The sequence below is a fragment of the Cavia porcellus genome, unplaced genomic scaffold, assembly GCF_034190915.1.
Source record: "Cavia porcellus strain 051 isolate PalLab524CR breed Dunkin Hartley unplaced genomic scaffold, mCavPor4.1 scaffold_5, whole genome shotgun sequence".
NCBI classification, from domain to species: Eukaryota; Metazoa; Chordata; class Mammalia; order Rodentia; family Caviidae; genus Cavia; species Cavia porcellus.
The window spans coordinates 31,967,514-31,987,884 of NW_026947488.1; the positions used below are offsets into that span (position 1 = coordinate 31,967,514).

The following is a 20,371-nucleotide window of genomic DNA, read 5'->3' on the forward strand; positions in this document are numbered from 1 at the left end:
CCATGTGAGCCCTCTCTGCGAACCAGAGCCATGTGTGGGCCACCACCAGCCAGGGAGCAGCCGGACCCCAGCCCCTTCCTGCGTGTGAGCTGGGAAACAAGAAGAACCAACTACCACCACACTACCACCTCTGTAAGAGACTGGCTGATCTGGAGAAACACAGGCTGCAGTGATAGCTATTAAGGTGAAATGCAATTTGATGCTGTGGTGTTTTGGTGTTTCACTGACTTGGCAGATCTAGGGCTGGTGGTCTAATCATGTATTCAGAGGATAATGGTACACAGTATAGCATCTATGGGGTGTCTTCTTCTGAAGGTGATATCCATTGTTAATTCCCTATCATCTTGTTTTGAAATCCTGTATCATTTTCATTGCTTTGATCAGTTGGGTTTTATTTTGTTTTGCTTTGTTTGATTTCATTATATCCAGTACCATGGGCAGCTATTTCAAAGATAACAAAATATATAATGATAGCCATTCACTACTGTCTTGTTTGACGTCCTTTTTATCACATTCATTGCTTTGTTTTTACTGGTTCTATCTTTTATGTTTTATTTTATTTTTACTATGTCTGAAGTTATGGGCAGTTATTTTTAAGGCAAGAGGCATTATGATAACCATTGTTGATTTCATATTGTTTTTGAAGTCCTGAGTCATGTGTTACTTGCACTAGTTTATTTTGATTGGCTTTATTATGTTTTATTTTGCTTGGTTTTACTGTCTTTGAAATAAAACTAAAAAAAGAGAAAAAATAAAGAACAACTGGGATCTCATATTACTGAAAAGTTTCTATACTTCAAAAGGAATCACCAACAGAGTGAAAAGAAAACCCACAGAATGGGAAAGAATTTTAACCAATAACCCCTCAGACTAAGGACTTATATCCAGAACATATAAAGAACTGAAAAACATCAAGCCTCCCAAATTCAAAGACCCTCTCCAAAAATGGGCATCTGTGATGACCACACAGTTCTCAGATGAAGATATACAAATGGCAAATAATTACATGAAAAAATGTTCACCTTCACTGGTCATTCAAGAAATGCAAATTAAAACAGCACTGAGCGTTCATCTCACTCCAGAAAGAATAGCTGCCATCAGGAAATCAACTGATTACAAATATTGGCAAGGCTGCAGGGGGGAAAAGGAACACTTCTCTCTGTTGGTGGAAGTAGACTGGTGCAACCACTATGGAAATCAGTAAGGAGAATTCTCAGAAGACTACGATTGGAAGTTACATTCAACACAGCTATACCGCTCCTGGGTGTTTTCCCAGAAAAACAGAAAAGGTCATATCACAGTGATATATGTGTACCCATGTTCACAGCAGCACAATTTGTAATAGCTAAATCTTGGAAACAACCAAGATGCCCATCAACCACAGAGTAGATAAAAAAGACGTGGTATTTTTATACAATGAAGTACTCAGCTATAAAAAAGGATGATCTTGAGTCCTTCATAGGCAAATGGAAACAACTTGATGCTATTCTCGTTAGTGAAATAAATAAGAATCATATTTATAAAGATCACATTGTGTCTCTAGTGTAAAAAGTAATAAGAAATGTAGGATCAATAAAAACCAAAATGTGTAATTGCTATTGTGAAAAAGAGAGGAAAAGCAAGTTCTCTAAAGGATATAACTGCATGTATGTTTAAGAGTGTATGATTGATAACCATATTACTAAGTTTTTGTTGGATAGTTGAACAGAACTGTGTGCAGTCTTGCTGTTTGAATGTCCACTTTGTATGCTTTACTTTTGTAACTTGAATAACTATTTCTAAGAGGACAATACGTAATTTATCAACTAGTGATTTATTACTGTTTATTTTTTTTGAAATTGTGTATTAGTTCTACTTTTTTCTGTTTTTTTTTCTTTAAATAAAATTTGAAAAAAATAAAAACAACTACACTGAGATTCCATCTGACTCCAGAAAGAATGGCCAGGATCAACATCCAATTCTGGAAGGCTGTGGGGAAAAAGAAACTCTTCTGCACTGTTGGTGGAAGTGCAGACTGGTGCAGCCACTGTGGAGGTCAGTCTAGAGGGTCCTCCAAAAGCTGGGGTTGGAAATACCATTTGACCCAGCTATTTCGCTTCTGGGCATATTCTCAGAAAAACTGAAAACATCATATCACACTGATATATGTATACCATGTTTATAGCAGCACAATTTGTAATAGCTAGATCTTGGAACCAACCTAAATGACCATCAACTGACAAATGGATAAAAAAGATTTGGTATTTTTATACAATGGAGTACTACTTAGCTATAGAGATTGATCATATTGAGATATTTAAAAGTAAATTAATGCAACTTAAGACCATACTGATAAATGAAATAAATCAAACTCCCATGTATAAATACCATATTGTCTCCCTAGTATAAGAAATGGTAAGTGTACATAAGACACAAAATCCTCAATAACTACAGTGAAAGGATAAGATTCTACTCAAACAGGAAAAAATAATATCTCAGAGAAAAATAGGGAAAAAAAGAAAGGGAAAAGAAAAAATATTTAAATTAGTATAAACACACAGGATAGCTAAAATGATTGTGCTACAAATTCTTGGAAAAAACAGTTCTTGGAACAAAACAGTTAACATTCATAGGATTAGAACAATTTTGCATGTTTGTGTCTGGTGATCTGAAAAACTCTTTTGAATATCACTATGTAAAATAACAACCTTCGTATATTCCTATCACCTTGTTTTGAAGGCCTATCTTGTCAGTGTTTTTGGTTCTTTGCTATTGCTTTGTATTTGTCTTTTTTTGCTTAGTGTTTTTCAAGGACTTTGTTTTGTTTTGCTTTGTTTTTCCCTCTAATTCAGAAGGATAAGTATATATGTAGAGACGCAAACATGCATAGAATTTCTCCTATACAGTTTATGAGACTTGATTATATAATGTATGATGAATGGAATAGCTATTTTGAAGAAAAAGAAATATTTGTAGCCATTGCTGATTCCAAGGAGTCATGCTGTGAAATTCAGCAATACTATTATTCTTTGTACAGGGTGATTTTAGTCTATTTTGTATTATTTAACTTCAACGTACATGAAGGTATGGACAGCTAGCTATTTTGAAGACAGAGAGCCATAATGGCAGCCATTGTTTATTTCCTTATTGTCTAGTTTTGAAGACCTAAAATGCCTTCATCATTCTGTTCTGATCTGTTTAATTATATTTTGTTTTGTATGAATTCAAGATATGGACAACTATTTGGAAGAAAACAAAAGACATTATGATACCACTTACCACTGTTGATCTCTTGTTGTCTTGCTTTGAAATCTGGGTCTCTTACATTGTTTTCTTCTGATCTGCTTTGTTAAGTTTTGTTGTGTTTTGTTTTATCCTCTTTAAAATAATAAAAAAAACTGAAAATACTCAGGTAAGACTGATGAAGAAAGCACTATTAACATTGAAACAGCATCTAATATCACAGTCCTTGAAGACATCAAAAAGATAATAAGTGGGTAGGATGAGCAACTCTACACCCAGAAATTTGACAGTTTAGATAAAGTGGACAAAAATTCCTCAAAAATAGAGCCTACTATTGTATATTTCATATAAATTGAATGATGGACATAATTCTCAGCTAAGAATAAAGTTGAATTCACAACTTAAAAAGTATTTTTGAGGCTCAAATGTTTTCACAGGAAAATTCTATGACATATTTAAAGAAGAATTCAAATCACTTTTGGTGTACAAAACTAGAATATATAAAAGGAATTTTGAAAACTTTGAGAATACATTTTCATATTAGATGATTGTAGGAAATTATTAATTCTACTAGCTACCATAATAGTATGACTATTGTAGAAAATGTCCTTAATCATCTGATCATCCATTGTGGACTCTATTTGCCCTGTATGTGCTTACTTAAGTCATTACTGAATGTGATCATGAAGATTCTGTTTCTTTTATTTAAAAGAGAAACTGTCTTCCTCTTCCTATTACTTCTCTTCCTACAGGCAGGACAAAACTGTGACCTAATGTTGACCTAGCAGCTGAAGCTTACAACATAGTACATCTTAGGTGGAATCTGGACATTTAAAATGTCTTTGGGAGTCAGAAACTACTACTGGGGTTAACTCAGAAGGAAACAATACATATTATTTGATCACAGAAATAGGGACTCTAGTAAACTGTTAGTCCTTGGGATAACATTTAGCAGCTAGCAAAAATTTCCTAGCAAAACTTTAGCTAGTGCTGACCCTATACTCAGGACCTCAGATTTATCTTGATTAGTTTAGACTACTGAATTTGTCAAAGGGAAGAATTCAACATCTCCCAATGTTCACCCAGGTTTTGATCCCCTTTTTGCAGCTCACAGGGTGATTGAAGCAGGAAAGGAGAAGAGTGATAAATAAATTTGCATACAGCAAAAGTTATGAATGTTGTTTTCCATTACCACAAACCAGAAGAAAATGAGGCTCCTGATGTGACCATCCATGACTGCCTAGAGCTGGTCCTCAACTAAATTCTACACCTTCAAAAAAAAGCCTTTTCTAATTTCACACAAGTTTGATGAGGTTATAGATACAGATGGAATGAAGTCTTAACAGAGGTTTAAAAGTGTAAAGAGGAAGTAAAACATATGAACTTTTAAGTGAGGAAGGCATGAGACAGAACATTATAACAAAATGATTCCCCTTCCCTTCTTTTTCTTTAACATCTTTTCATACAGTATCTGGTTAGGTTAAAGTATTCACCAAGACGATGTACTAAGCAACTATGATTGGTGACTTCAGAGACATGGGCTTCCAGAGAAACTGATTTTAAAATTCTACCAAATGTTTATATGTTTCTGATTATTCTGCAATAAACATGAATGTACATTTTTTATAGTTCTGGGGATTCAATACAGGGCCCTGTGCATGCAAGGCAAGAGCTCTACCACTGTGCCATATCCCTAGCCCCGTAATGAATAATATTTTTAAAAAGAGATAATTTGTTTTTGAGACAGGGTTTCACTTTGTAGTTTAGCTGAGCCTTGAACTCACTATGTAGCCCACACTGGAGTGGAACTCACAATGATCCTGCTGTCTCAGCCTCTCAAGTGTGGGGTTACAGGTATGTGCCACCATGTCCTGCTAAAAAAAAAAAAAGATAAAATTTGAAAAGAAAAGGTAAGCTGGAGTGGAGCCCTTACTAGGAATGATACTCATGCCCTATTCTTTCTATAGGTCAGAGAACTTCAGGGTAAGATTCCTATTTGCTCTCAACTGCCCATTATGCTCTACCTGGCAACATAGCACCAGCTCCTTCTTGTAACACACAAGTTCACCAGGAGCCAGGTCATCCAGTTGTAGGTCTCACCTTTGTTCTCTGAGAGAGCCTAGGACATTTCTCCCTGGGACATAATTCCATTCTCCCAGTTAGATGCAGGCACAGGGTATAGGCCATCTTCACAAAGCAGGTGACAGTCACCTGGCCCTCTGACACTGTGGGCTCTTAATTAATCTCCAGAGTGGTAACAACTGAAAGACCATAGGCAGAATCTCTGACATTACAACATAGACAGATTACAGAGAAGGACAGTAGAGCTGAGCTCCACCATCCTAGCAATACCACCACCCTGGACAGTGCTAAGAATGCAGCAGTTGCTCAAGCAACAGGGACCCACACATGAATAAAATAACTAAGCACAATGCCCAGCACTCAGTGTACAGTCAAAGAGAGGCAGGTCTTGTTAGGGTAATAAATGGATTCCACAAGGCAGTTTTTAACATGGAGTAGCTGGAATGCTGTCATCATTGCACAATAAATACAATGATCACCAGGTACATAAAAGCTTTGATTGCAGTAGCTGCCCAAGAATCACATTGCTGTTAGTGAATAAGTGAAATCATGATCACTGTGCTACTATCACTGTAGGAGCCCACATAGGGACAGTAGCTGGGTAGGACTCTTGGGAATGGGCTAAGAGCCGTATCAGCCTAGGAACAAATTGAGGGGAGCAAACTTGGTAGGCTGGAGTAGGCTTGAGCTGGGGTCAGGATCAGGGTCATCTACCTCAGATGCTGTCCAACAATTTGGCAATGCCATGAAAAGAGTACTCCTGCAAGGTGACATGGACCATCTTACAAATGATCAGTGAGCAAATGTCATGAAGGTCCAGCACCACCCTGGCTCTATTGAAGATGTTGTAGGAAATAGTCTCTTATTGGGGTCTGCACTGATCTGGAAGTCAGAGAGTTCATTTCCATTTTTGAGCCACTTCAGGTTGATGTTTTTGTGGAAGAAGCCATGGTACTTGCAGGTGAAATTCACTGTATGCCCAAGGATGGCCCTTGCCCCAAGGCCTAACACCATGGGGGAGAGGGTCTAGATACAAAGGAAAAACTTTTAAGTTTTTTTCATTTATAGGTACATGCTTCTATTACATAATGACTACATTCTTTGTAGGGAGTTGTCACATAAACATAAACATCTCAATTATATTTTTGTCAGCTTTCCTTCCCATTCATCCCACTCTCTCCATCTTTTGACCTTTTGCTTTTGAAAATGATCTATTTTTTACTGCCTATTATCTACCTCTTATTTTGCTATTTATTTTTTTCATGTCTTTTTTCTATTTAGAGAAAGATAAAACAAAATAGAAAATGGGCAGAAATAGTACATTCTTTCAAAGAAAAGAAATAAACAATAATAGATCACTAGTTGATATATACATATTGTCCCCCCACAAATAATTGTTCAAGATACAAAAGTGGAACATATAAATGGGGATTCAACCGAGAGACTGCAAACCATTCTGTTCAACTATCCAACAAAAACTAAGTAATATGAATATGAATCCTATACACTTAGACATGTATGCATTTATCCATACCTTCACTTATGTTGAGAGCTAACAAAACTTGTTAGATTAAAATCCTTCTGAGCAAAGATTAATAATATTGCTGGATTTTATATCATAACACTCTGGTATCAGCACTGGGTACTGCAGTGCCCCTGTCTTTCCTTCAAAGTATTTGATCATTTCATCATGTGTCATAAGATCAGTTCTCATAAACTATTTATAGGTTTTATGCAAGCATGAGTCTTAACATGTATTTCTATCCTTTTTATATTAGAGGGAGAAGCAGAACAAAGCAGGACTTTTTCCTATAGATACATAAAACTAAAAAGACATATAAATCTGCTATATAAGGAGTTCTACCATGGTTACTGTGCTGTTGGTTGTTATCATCAACCAAATAGGCTATGTCGTCAGATAAAGTAGAATTGAACATAGCAGTACATAATAGAAGTAACAGAAATACAACTTTGTAGATAGTGTAGAGCTACAAAAACAGGTAGTAATCAAATCAGAATGGAGATCACGGTGAATCATTGTCATTTTCAGTATAGTTTTCTCAGCTTGATACCAGAAACCTCACAGTTTTGAATAAAATCTGTCAATAATAAGCAGTATTCAAACAAGTCAGATTTAACTAAGATCAGTCATGACACAACAGTATACATCATACAGGCATCCTGATTGAGTTAATAGGAAATTAAAGATGACCACTGTGCTATGTCGAGATATCTTTGGGACAGCTGTCTGTGCCCTCAGATACAGTGCTTGTATACAAAGTAGGATGGAACAAGTTCCAACCAAGAATGGTGCAAGTAATAAGGATTTTAATTCCTGATACACTATTAGCTATATCTTCTGCTGGTTTTTTTTTTCAAGACTATTCCTCCTCTTTACTCCCCCAGAATGAACTGTGTATTTTCAGGTCTCCCCATCACTCATGGTTTGATATGGGGGGGGGGGCCAACCTGCTATTTACCTAAGTATTTCTGCACTTTCTCACTCCTGTTGTATTTCTAGTTATATTTCTTCATTTATTAAAGCCTGTCTGTTCGACCTATCCATAAATACTGGCCCAGTTACCCCTATTACTCTCTGGTTCCCTATCACTTCAAGTTCCATTTTCTCATATTTGATTTTGGTCTATATAACCTTCTTCAGGCTAATAATATTTCCTATAAAGAGTCTCTCAGTGGACCCTACCTCTTGATCTATTCTGCCTGCGATTCTCTCTTTTTTCCCTTGTTAGTGTACTTAGACCATCTATATTAGAAATTCTATCCAGCCTTCTTTGCCTCATTTCTGTTGTGCTCTTTTTCTGTCATTAGTTGTCTGTTTGTCTTTTTCATTTCACTTCTGCTCCATTCATTGTGGCCTCTCTGCCATTGTTTCTGGAATCCTGATACTTTTCTCTCTCTTTAGAATGTCCTGCAGTATTTTCTGTAGAGTTGGATTGGTGGTTGTGAATTCCCCCAGTTCCTCTTTATCTTGGAAGCACCTTGTTTCTCCATTAATTTCTAAGGACAATTGTGCAGGATATATCAATTTTGGCTGGAGATTATTGTCTTTTAAGGCTTGGATTATTTCACCCCATGCTCTTCGAGATTTTATGGCTTGTGCTGAGAAGTCTGCTGTAATTCTGATGGGTGTTCCTTTGTAAGTGATCTGTTTCTTGTCTCTGACAGCTTTTAATATTCTGTTCTTATATTGGATTTCTGGAATCTTGATTATTATATGCCTGGGTGTAGTTCTGTTTTGATTGTAGGTAACTGGAGTTCTGTATGTCTCATACATCTGAACATCTTTCCCTTTTTCCTATGTTTGGGAAGTTTTCCCTCATTACTTCTGTGAAAGCCTTTGCAGTTCCTTTGTTTGTACCCCTGTTTCTTCTCTCACATTCTTTATTCTTAAGTTATATATTCTCTTGTCATCGTCTAGCCTTTGTATTGTTACTGCTTGTTTCCTTGTTATTTTTAAGAAGTTTTTCCTTTCATGCTCCCACAATACAAATCTGTCCTCCAGTTCAGATAATCTATCCTTAGTTTCTTTCAAGCTGTTATGCCAGCTTTCAATAGAGTTTTTAGTTTCCTAGTAATCTCTTTGAACTGGTTTCATGTATTCTATGTTTTCTCCATCAAACAATTCTCCCCCTTTTTTTCTGTTCTTCCATTCCACCATCTGTTTTTTCTTTAACTATCCTACTTATATCTTGCTTTACTTGGTTAAATACTTCACATTTGAACTCATCTATGAGGTCCCAGAGATATCGCTTTATATCTATTGGTGCCATGCCTGATATTGCATGCTTTCTGTCCTCATTCTCCTTTGCATTTACCTTTCTTGGATCAGTGTTCTCAGGATTGGGAACTGAGGACCCTTTCTTGTTGCCTCCTCTTCTCATATTTTTTGTTCCTTCCATACAGGTGTATATAGGAGGCCCAGTTTCTTTCTTTGTTGGTTACAGTTTGTTTAAATCGTGCTGGCTAGGTATTCCCACCCACTGCAGTGTACTAGGGAGACACAGACCAAGGAAGCCTATGATGGGCCTGCCTCTCCAGGTCACTCAACTTGCTGAAGTCTTCACTGCATTAGAGTGCAATGCCAGGTGCACGGAACTTGGTTTGGGCTAGAATAGTGGGCCTCAGTCTGTGGCATCACCTAGGTCAAGTGCTCCCCACCAATCTCGCTTGAGAGGGGAATTTGTGATTGAAGTCACTGCAGCACCCTGTTCCAGCCAGTCTGCCCGGTCCCAGAATGTCCGCTGTTGGAGCCTCCTAGTCTATGGAAGGATCCTCTCACTCACTGCAGGTCGATGCAGGGCTCCCCGCAAGTTCTGCTCTCAATTTGGTTCACCAATTCCCTCTCAGCGCATTCATGTCTCCAGCGAGATGAAACTAGCAGGCTATCCCTGCTGTGCTGATTCAGGCACAGCAGCGGCAGGGAATTCAAGCCACACGTTCCAGCACCAACTGGTGGCAGCACCAAGACTTTAGCTGTTCTAATTGTAGCACCGGGATTGCATTTCCAATTGTTTTCTCTCAGCTTAGTTTGTTCCTGGGTCGGCAGGGTACATCTCCCCCTGCTTAGGACTCCCCACACTGCAACATTCCTGGAATCTAAGCTGGCTATCTCAGAGAGCCTCCGTAGCTGCTGTTATCTATCTGCCATCTTCTCCACTCCCCATTTATTTAAATTTTTGTATTTCATATAAGACAAATCATGCACTATCTGAGCTTGTGTAACTAATTGATTTCACTTAACATGGTCTCAGGTGCATCCATTTTCCTAAAACTGACTCAAGTTTATCTCTTTATGGCAGAATATTACTCCATTGTGAATAAATACCACATTTCATCTCTTGATGGACATATAGGTCCCTTCCAAAATTTACCCATTATAATTTGTGTTTCTGTAAATATGGGTATGCATGCATCATGATAATATAATGCCTTTAATCTGGCAAAGGGTTATCCAAAGACAAGACAGGTAATTGTGGTGACCACCACTAATATCAGACAAGTAACAGTGTGAAATGCCTTCCTGGATGCTATAATTGTCACTATCATGTTTTCAGTAGTGGAAATAGGCCCTTGATCATTGTAAGCATGTGGTCCACAATTGAACTACGACCATGCCATAGCCATTACTGTGAGTCGTCCTTAAAAAGCTAGGAAGGTAGCATCCATAGCCACTTGTGTCCTGGAGTTAGATGTACATTGCTCAGCTAATCAGTGAGGAATGGACAGACAAGTGGCATCTAGGACTGAGATCAAAGTCCTTTTCTCTGAACCAGACAGTTTCCATCAGGCTGGGCCAAGGACAGAAGTTACAGCCAGGTCTCACTCCATGTGTTACCTGTTCCCTACTGGATTGTGGTAAAAAACCTTGCCTACTTAGGAAAAGCATTTATGGAAGTAAATACAGGGGACAAATAATACTGGAACAGTAAGAGGAAGCTGTAACTTGGGTGGCCATCCTGAGACATGGCATCACATCCCATCACTCCACCCATGAAGCAAGGGGCTTCACTTCTCTTCCCCAGACAAAAGAAAAGATTAAATATGGCTCAGTGAGCATTTTGGATGGATTGTATATAGGAAAGACTTCTGAAAAACATACTAAGATCTATCCTAATTTAAGTAGGCACTTTATACGTCTTTCCCCACACATATGGCAGTGCGTATAAACTGTGTCAAGTCTTGTATTTGAAAGGAAAAAGCTAAAGAGACCTTTTTCTAAATCTAGAAGATTTTCTTGGCTCATTTTTAACTTAGAAACAAATATCTCCAGTATACAGTAAATGTAAGGTGGTTAATTTCTTAGTAGCTAGTTAATTACAAGCAACACAAGCAGAACTGCTGGGTAGACTATAGTGTCTTCTGCTTCTCCAAGTGCAATCAAGAGAAAAAAGGGAAGTTTCTCCTATGCACTGTTCCGAAAAGTGTCTCCAGATTAGCAATTATTGCTTAGTATCTTCTATCACATACTGCATTAAAGTCTTACATATATTCTTATTTATAAATATTTATCTTGCTCACCAGCATCCAACAAACATTTTAAAGTCATAATAAGGAAAGAATAGCATCACAGATGGGACCAAGTACACCAGAAATGCTATGATTTGGCCTGGGCTGTGAGTTTTTCAGAGAGTCTTACAGGATTGCAATTAGCAGTCAGGTTAAGGTCCACATCCTACACCCAGCTTCACAACACTCCAGGACTGAGGAAGGAAACTAACTTCCAAGGCACAAAGCTCACACTGATGTAACATTTTCTACAAAGCAGGCTGGTCTAAGCACTTTATATTGCTGTAGAACTCAAGAGTCCAGAGAAACTGTAGCAGGATCAGAAGGATTTATTAGGTGTACACTTGACTCAGTAGACTTGTGTCCAAAAGGCTGAGCCCTGAACAATGGAATGGCTCTAGTTTTGTGTATTTTGCCAAGGGTGTTGCTTTTGTGAAACATAACTTGGGGGTGGAAAAACAGAGAAAAAAAGCAGTTTGTAAAGATGTGCTCACTTGCCTTGGTTAGGTAAAAACAGGAATTTTTGAAAAATTGAGGTTATAAAACTTTACTTATAAACTCACTGCTTTTATCTGTATTAGAATAAAGAACAACAGCTGAAGGAAGGTAAAAGTTTGGAGAAACTCACATTTTTCTTTTTAAATCTTGTTTCAGTATGACCATGCTTAAGCCTAACACAGTTCACATTAATGAAATGTTTTCTGCAAAATGCTACTCTAAGCATATCATGTGATTCCACTCCTATCTTGGCCATACTTTTTGAAGGACAGGTGAGGAAACCAAGGTTTATTGTGTTCAAGGCAGGTGAGGGGTCTGGGATGTAAGCCCAAGGATTTGAGTTCTGGACCCTGATTCTTTAGCACAGTATGTTTGATAAAGAATAACAATGCTGGCTACCCCAAATCCAAGACTTCCTGCACAATCTCTTCAGTCTTCACACAATCCTGAATCAGGACATGACTATTATATAGTTATATAGATGGGGAAATTGGCTCTAGGGAAGCCAAGCATCAGCCAAGACTGCACAGCTCATAGGACAATCCTATTAGATACTTAGGGTCTGTTCTACCACAGTCTTTCCTCATACTCCTAACAGCTTTAACATGTTAAGCAATCATCTTTCTACAGATGAGGAAACAGAGACTCATCGAGGGATACTGGGTGGCTCAAAGCTATACAGATTTGTAATAATATTTTGATTTGTTGGTGCCTGCTTGGTGCCAGGATATTTGCAGAGAAGACTTCAAAGCCTTTTTTCTTCTTAGAAGGAATCCATGATTCCAACCATTTCACAGATAAGGAAACTAAGGCTGAGAGAAACAAAGGCACTCTGTACACCACCATCTTGATAAGTATTTCTTATGCCTACAATATTTTCATGTTTTGTTTTTCTTAATAGAACTCATGTCCTCACTTTTGAAGGCTCAGCACTTGCTATCCCTTCACTTCTTTTATTTTTCTTCAAGATTTCTGAGAGAAACACCCCTGATGAAGTTCTGCTAACTTAAGTAAATAACAGAAACGCTGCTTCCAGAAGCCCCACACTTCCTCTGGCACCTGCTCCTTCTGCTCTATGTCCACTACTCAGTGAAGGAGCCACATCTCAGTGAGAGAAACATCCTGGGTTCCTCACTGGCACTGAGATGTGTCCCTAAGGAAGAGCACTTCCAGAGACTAGAGCAGGATTTCCTCATCTAAAGAAGGCAAGCCTTCACTGTTGTCCTCCACAGAGATTTTTTTGGGTCTGTATGGTTTTAATGCCTATTGCTGTAACACAGAAAAATCACAAGGTTTCAGGAGAGAGCTAGAGCAATTCAGTTCACTGGTGCAAGCACAGTGGTATTGTGATGAGTAAGACTGTGGTTGAGGCTGTGAGAATCACACCTTGCCTCCCTCACCTGGTCACAAGTCGAGGCTCCTTCTCAGCCCATGGTGGTGTCCTAATCTTTGATGATGCAACAAAAGTCTACTACAGTCTTGATTTAGGCAGAAACTGCCATGACTAAAAGGTAGCATCTGTCATGTTGCCACTGTGTCCATCTAGTCTTCTTCCTTTCTCATGCAGCCTAAGTTGGAACAATGGTGTGACACAGAAGAACAAGTGCCCAACCAGGAGTCTGAAGACTAAGTCAAACTAACACACTTACTGACTGTGATTACCTAGGCATAGAGGCACTATGTTGGAACTTCTGAGTCTTTCTTTACCAGAGAAGATGCAATGAAGCCACAACCCTGCCTATGTCCAGGGGTAGTGAGGACAATTGACTTGTCATATCTGGGAGGGAAAGTTAGCAGCATTCACATGAATTACAACACATTTACCCTCTAACCCAGCCACCACTTCCACTAGAGTTTCCCCCTCCTGTATTGGATTGTGGATGTATAAGTTCATCCTCTGCAGCACTGTTAGAGTAGGCCATGGCTGGGATCAACTTAAACACCCACCTACAGATGCTTGAAATGTTTTATGACATTTCCTTTTGAATAAGTAACTTGCAGTTGTTAAAATAATGGCGCAGCACTCTACATTCTGGTATTGAATGCTAACATGAAATTATTATGTGGCTGACATTCGTGAGAAGTTTTCTAATCACAAAGAGCCTTTAGTTGTGAATGTGAGTGACATCCTAAACTACTGGGAAGTAGATGAGGTACAGAACTCTGGATTTCTGATGTGTAGTTCTGAACCACTAGTCTGTACCTCCTGATTCCTCTATGGAAACTATGTCTATTCTGGGGCAGCTTTTAGCATGGCTGAACGTAAGTGTGGTTTCTACTCCTCATCCTGGTACTAAGTGATTATTTCTGGTCCTCAAACTCACATCTGTAAGCATATTAGGCTGGATGGTTTGAAGGTCTCTCTTTTCTCAGAATTAGACACTAGAAAGAAGATTTTGGCCGTGGGCAGCAAACACATGAGCATGTTGGCTGACTCAGTGAGGGTTTCTAATGTTTCTCATGGGGTATCTTTTCCTGAAAAAAACCCCAGGTGGTCACAGAGTTCTCAGTGCTTGTATGAGGCTGTCGCTGATACAATAAGGTTTGGTAGACAGGCCTAGCAGAAGGTTCAATACCTTGGCATTTCTCCAGCCATGGCACTGAAATCAAAAAGGAGCCTCTGATTGTGAGGAATATTCTCAGTATTTTTCTTTAGGGGAAATGAAAATAAATGTAGCATCCCCCATCTGCAGGTGAATACCAACTTTGTAGGAAATGAGCTCAACCTGGGCAAATGCCTTCTGTTTCCCTGGCTTGCAGAAATTATCCTGGGACACAATAGACCCTCACTGCAGTTGCACTCAGAGAGGAAGATCTATCTGGGGATAGTAGGTGAGATCTTGCCCTTTACTGGGCTGTTTCTCTTCTGTGGAGACAAAGGTGGGGTACAGTAGAAAAGTGGAACATTGTGCAGTAGTGAGACAATGGCTGCAGATGCTCCCTACTTGCTTGGTATGGGGCCGTGAGCTTATAATAGACTGCAGGCCTTGGCTGCCCTGATAAATGGGTGACATTAAATCCTGAACATGAGCACCCACCATCCTACCTGCCTCTTCACTGGTGCTCACAGAACATGGGGTGTGATTCCTGACCTACTGTCATACATCAAGAAATGAGTGAAGCTCAAACTGTACTCACCACTCACAAACATCTTGGTGCCTCCTCCAGACAGAATCTCCTTGTCCTCAGAGCCTGTTTTCTGGAATTTGACACAGTAGTAGGTGCCTGCATCTGCAGGGGTGACGTTACGGATTCGGATTGAAAAGTCTGTGTAGTTTTCCAGTGTGGCATCTGCCACATTTGTGACTCGGGCATAGTGGCCTCCTGTGTAATTGTAGATTATCTCCCGGTTTTGTCCTTGCCCCCTGAACCACAGGATGGGTCCCACAGGGAACAGGGAGGTCACAGTGCAGTGCAGAGTGGCTGTCTCACCTGCGGTGACCAACACTAGTTTCTCAGGCTGAATCACCTGCAGAATCTCATCTGTGGCTGTTGGGAGGAAAATACAGAGCAGTTATCATTCCTCCTGATGGCTCCTGTGTGTTTTCTAAAGTTAATCAGTACAGAATTGTAGTGACTGAGTGGACGCTATGAGTGAATACTGGAGCTCAGCTCATTGCATTTATTATCAGACTTAACTTCCTTTTATGGAAAAACTGAGGCCCACAGGGCCATGATAGAGTATAAATTTGAGTGCAATTGGCCTCCTTGAAAGTCTCGTGATAATCTAATGCCTCACCAAATATTTTTTACTCTTCACATTCTGTTCACATAGTACACTAGTCATGGTATAGGGCAGTTTGATGAGATTCCTTTAAACAACTGAATTCCAAGCAGAGTTGGGGGTGTCATTAATGAGACAAACATTTGACCTCAGAAATCTATGGATCAGTTTCCCTCTTTCACAGAGATGCTCAAGATGGGGTTCATTTAAGATAGTGATACCCAGAACTCCCAATGCGTAATAATTGTTCTTTCTTTTTTTATTTTGAAATGGATAAAACCAAATGAGACAAAACAGAATAGAGTCAGTCAAAACAAAAGGATGAACATGATACATGACTTAAAAACAAAATACAGTGAGATCAATAATGGCTACCATATTGCCTTTTGTTACCTTGAAAAGAATTGTTCGTATCATCAGGCATAAATAAAATCAAACAAAACATTACAGAACAAAACCTATAGAAACAAATGAAGACATTATAAGACCTCCAAAGAAGTTAATAATAAAATCACAAGAAGCATTATAATGCATCTTATTGTCTTCAAAGTACTTGCCTATAGCATCAGACATACTATCAAACAAAACAGAATAGAATAAAATCAATCAAAACAAAACAATGAAAGCAATACAGGGCTTCAAATCAAGCTAACAGAAACCAAAAAAGGTTGCCATAATATATCCTGATACCTTTGGAATAGCTGTCCATGCCATCAAATCTAATACAATTAGAAAAGCTGAAACAGAATAAAACCAAGATATACAGAACAATGAAAACAATATGGGTTTCAAATCATGGTAATAGATTAACAATGGCCACTGCCTTCCCTTTTTAGACAATTCCTCCCCCTTTCACTTTCACAGGATGTATTGTACATTTTGAATCCCCTTAACCCCTTTAGTTTTTATACTAGGTAGACTACATGCTATTTACCCATGTGACCCTGAATCTTTTTACCACTGAGCGTGATTATTTGCCTACAAGAGCCTCAAGGTTATCTTTCTTTATAGCTGAGTAGTTTTCCACTATATGAAAGTGTCATAGCTTTCTAACCAATCTGTAGTTAATAGGCAAGCTACCCCTACTGTTTTCTGGTTTCCTGTCACATAGAGCATTGTTTTCTCATCTTTGACTTTCAGTCAATAGACTCCCTTTTGGGTTAAATGTGTTTTTTGTATAAAACATATTGATGGACCCTGTCTCCTGATCCACTCTGCCTGTGTTTCTTTTTATTGGGGAATTGAGACCATATATATTAGTGATTGTGGCAAACATTCTCTGCCTCACCTCTGCCATGCTATTTTTCTGCTGTTGGTTGCCTACATTTCCCCTTCATTCCATTGTCTTCCCTACTCAGTGAGCCCCCTCTGTCACTGTTTCTGAAACCATGATCTTTTTTCTCTCTCTCTTCACAATGTCCTTCAGTATATTTTATAGGGTTGGTTTGGTGGTGATAAATTCCCTCAGTTGTTCTGTGTCATGAAAGTATCTTGTTTCTCCATTAATTTTGAAAGATAGTTTTGCAGGGTCCATCTATCTGGGTCAGAGGTTATTTTCTTTCAGGACTTGGAATATTTCACTTGAAGCTCTTCTTGATTTTATGGTTTGTGTTGAGAAATCTGTTGTGATTCTAATTGGTTTTCATTATTAGGTGATCTGTTTCTTTTCTCTGACAGCTTTTAATATTCTGTTCTTGTATTGAATTTCTGGGATCTTGATTATTATTGTCTGGGTGTAGATATATTTTGGTTATAGATAACTGGACTTTTGTATGCCTCATATATCTGAATATCATTTCCTTTTCCTATGCTTGGGAAGTTTTCTTTAATTATTTATGTAAATAGCCTTTGTATTTCATTTGTGTTTACCATTGCTTTTTGACTCACATTTATTATTCTTAAGTTATACTTCTTTTATGTCATCTTGTAGCCTTTGAATTGTTACTTCCTGGTTTCTTAATATTTTTAAGAGCTCTTTCCTTTCTTAATAGCAAGCTACAATCTTGTCTTCAAGGTCTGAAAATCTATCTTTAGTTTCTTTCAAGCAGTTTTGCCAGTTTTCAATGGAGTTTTTAATTTCCTGGTAATCTTTTTGAATCTATTTCATGTATTTTAAGTCTTTTTTATTTTCTTCATTCAAGGTTTCCCTCATTTTCCTATGCTCCTCTTATTCTTCCATCTGTGTCTTCTTTAGAGGTGCTTAGCAATTCTTTTATTATGTTTCTCATTGCTTAAAATTTTATTTTAAAGAGGCTAAAATTAAACATAAAAAAACAGAACAAAACAGATCAAAAGAAAATAATGTAAGAGATAGATTTCAAAGTAAGACAACAGGATATTATCACTGGCTACCATAATGTCCCTTGTTTTCTTCTAAATAATTGTCCATATCTTCATACACAGTGAATTCATACAAAACAAAATATTATTAAACTAATCAAAAGAGGATGATGAAGGCATTTTAGGTCTTCAGAACCAGACAATAAAGAAGTTAACAATGGTTGCCATAATGGCTCTTTCTCCTCAAAATAGATGTCCATACCTTCATGTATGTTGAAGTTAAGTGATAGAAAACAGACTAAACTCACTCTGTACAAAGAATAATAGTATTGCTGGATTTCGTAGCATAATGTTACGGAATCAGCAGTAGGTACCTTAGTGTCTCTTTTTCTTCAAGGTAGCTGTTCATCTCATCATGCATTGTATAATCACTTCTCACAAACTCTTTAGGAGAAGTTCTATGCATGTATGAGTCTCTACATGTATACCTGTCCTTTCTGTATTAGAAGGAAAAACACAAAACAAAGCAAAAAAATTCCTAGAAAAACAAGAAACAAAAAAGACAAATACATAATAATAGCAACAATCCCAAAACACTGACAATATAGGCCTTCAAAACAAGGTGGTATCAGCATAACTAGGATTGTGATTTTACATAATGATTTTCAAGAGTTCCTCAGATCACCATACAATAATATACACAATTGTTCCAATCCTATGAAAGCTAACTATTTTGTTCTAAGAACTTATAAAATTTGTAGCACAATCATCTTAGCTATCATAAGTGTGCTTATATAATTTTAGATATTTTTTCTTTTCCCTTTTTTCTTTTTCCTCATTTTCCCTGATACTATTTTTCCCCTTTAAGCAGATTCTTATCCTTTCACTGTATTTAATAAGGATTTTGTATCTTATGTACACTTATCATTTCTTACACTAGGGTGACAATATGGTATTTACACCTGTGAGTTTGATTTATTTCATTTATGAGTATTGCCTCAAGTTGCATTCATTTACTCATAAATATCTCAGTGTGGTCATTCTTTATAGCTGAGTAGTACTCTATAGTATAAAAGTACAACTTTTATATCCATTCCTCAGTTGATGGGCATTTAGATTGTTTCCAAGATCTGGCTATTATAAATTGTGATGTATAAACAGGTGCACATATATCACTGTGGTATGATATTTTAAGTTTTTCTGGAAATGCAAATGGGACTTCCACTCCCAGCTTTTTGAGGAATCTCCAGATTGACCTCAACAGTGGTTGCACCAGTCTACACTCCCACCAGCAGTACAGAAGAGTTCCTTTTTCCCGGAAGCCTCTCCAGCATTTGTTGTTGGTAGTTTTCTTGATCCTGGCCATGCTTTCAGAAGTGAGATGGAATCTCAGGGTGGTTTTAATTTTAATTTCTCTAACAACCAATGATGCTGAACATCTTTTCATGTATTTATTTGCCATTTGAATTTCTTCATCTGAGAATGGTGTATTCATCTTGGATGCCCATATTTGGAATGGGTCTTTGAATTTTGAGGATCAGAACTTTTTAAATTCTTTGTATGTTCTAGACAGAAGTCCTTTGTCTGAGGGACTGTTCACTAAGATATTTTCTCAATTTTTGGGTTTTCTTTTCACTATGCTGGAAATTTCTTTCAACATGCAAAAACTCTTTAATAGTTATTGATTCTGAGAGATATTTCATGTGCAGTATTATTCTTGTTCATGAATTGTCTACCTACTCCTATGTCTTCAAGATTTTTACCTACTTTGTCATCCAACAGATTTAGTGTTTCTGTTTTAATATTTAGATGTTTGATCCATTTAGACTTTAGTATCTAGTTTTAGGATTTGGCATATGGAGAGCCAATTTTTCTAATACCATTTATCAAAGAGACTATCTTGCTCCCAGTGAACATGTTTAGCCCCTTAATCAAAGATAAGGTGGCTGAATGTGTTTGTAATTGTATCTTCTATTCTATTCCATTGATGTTCAACTCTGATTTTATTCCAGTACCATGTTGATTTTATTACAGTAGCTTTGTAGTATAACTTCAAGTCAGGGATTCAAGTCAAGGCCTCCTGCCTTGCCTTTGTTGTTCTGAATTGCCTTTGCTATTGTAGATCCCTTCTGGTTCCAGATGAATTTTAGGAGTGATTTCTCTAGATCTGTGAGGTATGCTAGTGGTATTTTGATGGAGATTGCATTAAATATGTATGACAATTTTGGGAGAATGGCCATTTTCACAATGTTTGTTCTTCCTATTCATGAACAGGAAATGTCTTTTCATCTTCTGAGATCCTCTTCAATTTCTTTTTTCAGTGTCTTAAAATTTTCCATGAATAGATCTTTTACGTCATTTGTTAGATTGATTCCTACATGTTTCATTTCTTTGGGTGCTATTGTGAAAGCTGTGGCTTCTCTTATTTCTTTCTCAGTGACTTTGTTGTTAGTGTATAGGAATGCTATTGATTTTTGAGTGTTGACTTTGTAATCAGCTTTATTACTGAGTTTAATTATTATCTCAAGGATATTTGAT

At 37.7% G+C, this 20,371-nt stretch overlaps 1 protein-coding gene across 1 annotated transcript in view; it reads right to left on the reverse strand.

Annotated features, from left to right (window-relative positions):
* Nucleotides 1-6,019: 6,019 nt before the first annotated feature.
* The window catches only part of LOC100719352 (signal-regulatory protein gamma-like), a 32,816-nt gene continuing 18,464 nt past the window's right edge, over nt 6,020-20,371 (reverse strand). The window contains 4 exon segments of the mRNA XM_023560118.1: nt 6,020-6,168; nt 6,171-6,330; nt 9,794-9,798; nt 14,968-15,318. Of these exon segments, the coding sequence (XP_023415886.1) occupies nt 6,020-6,168; nt 6,171-6,330; nt 9,794-9,798; nt 14,968-15,318 (665 nt within the window).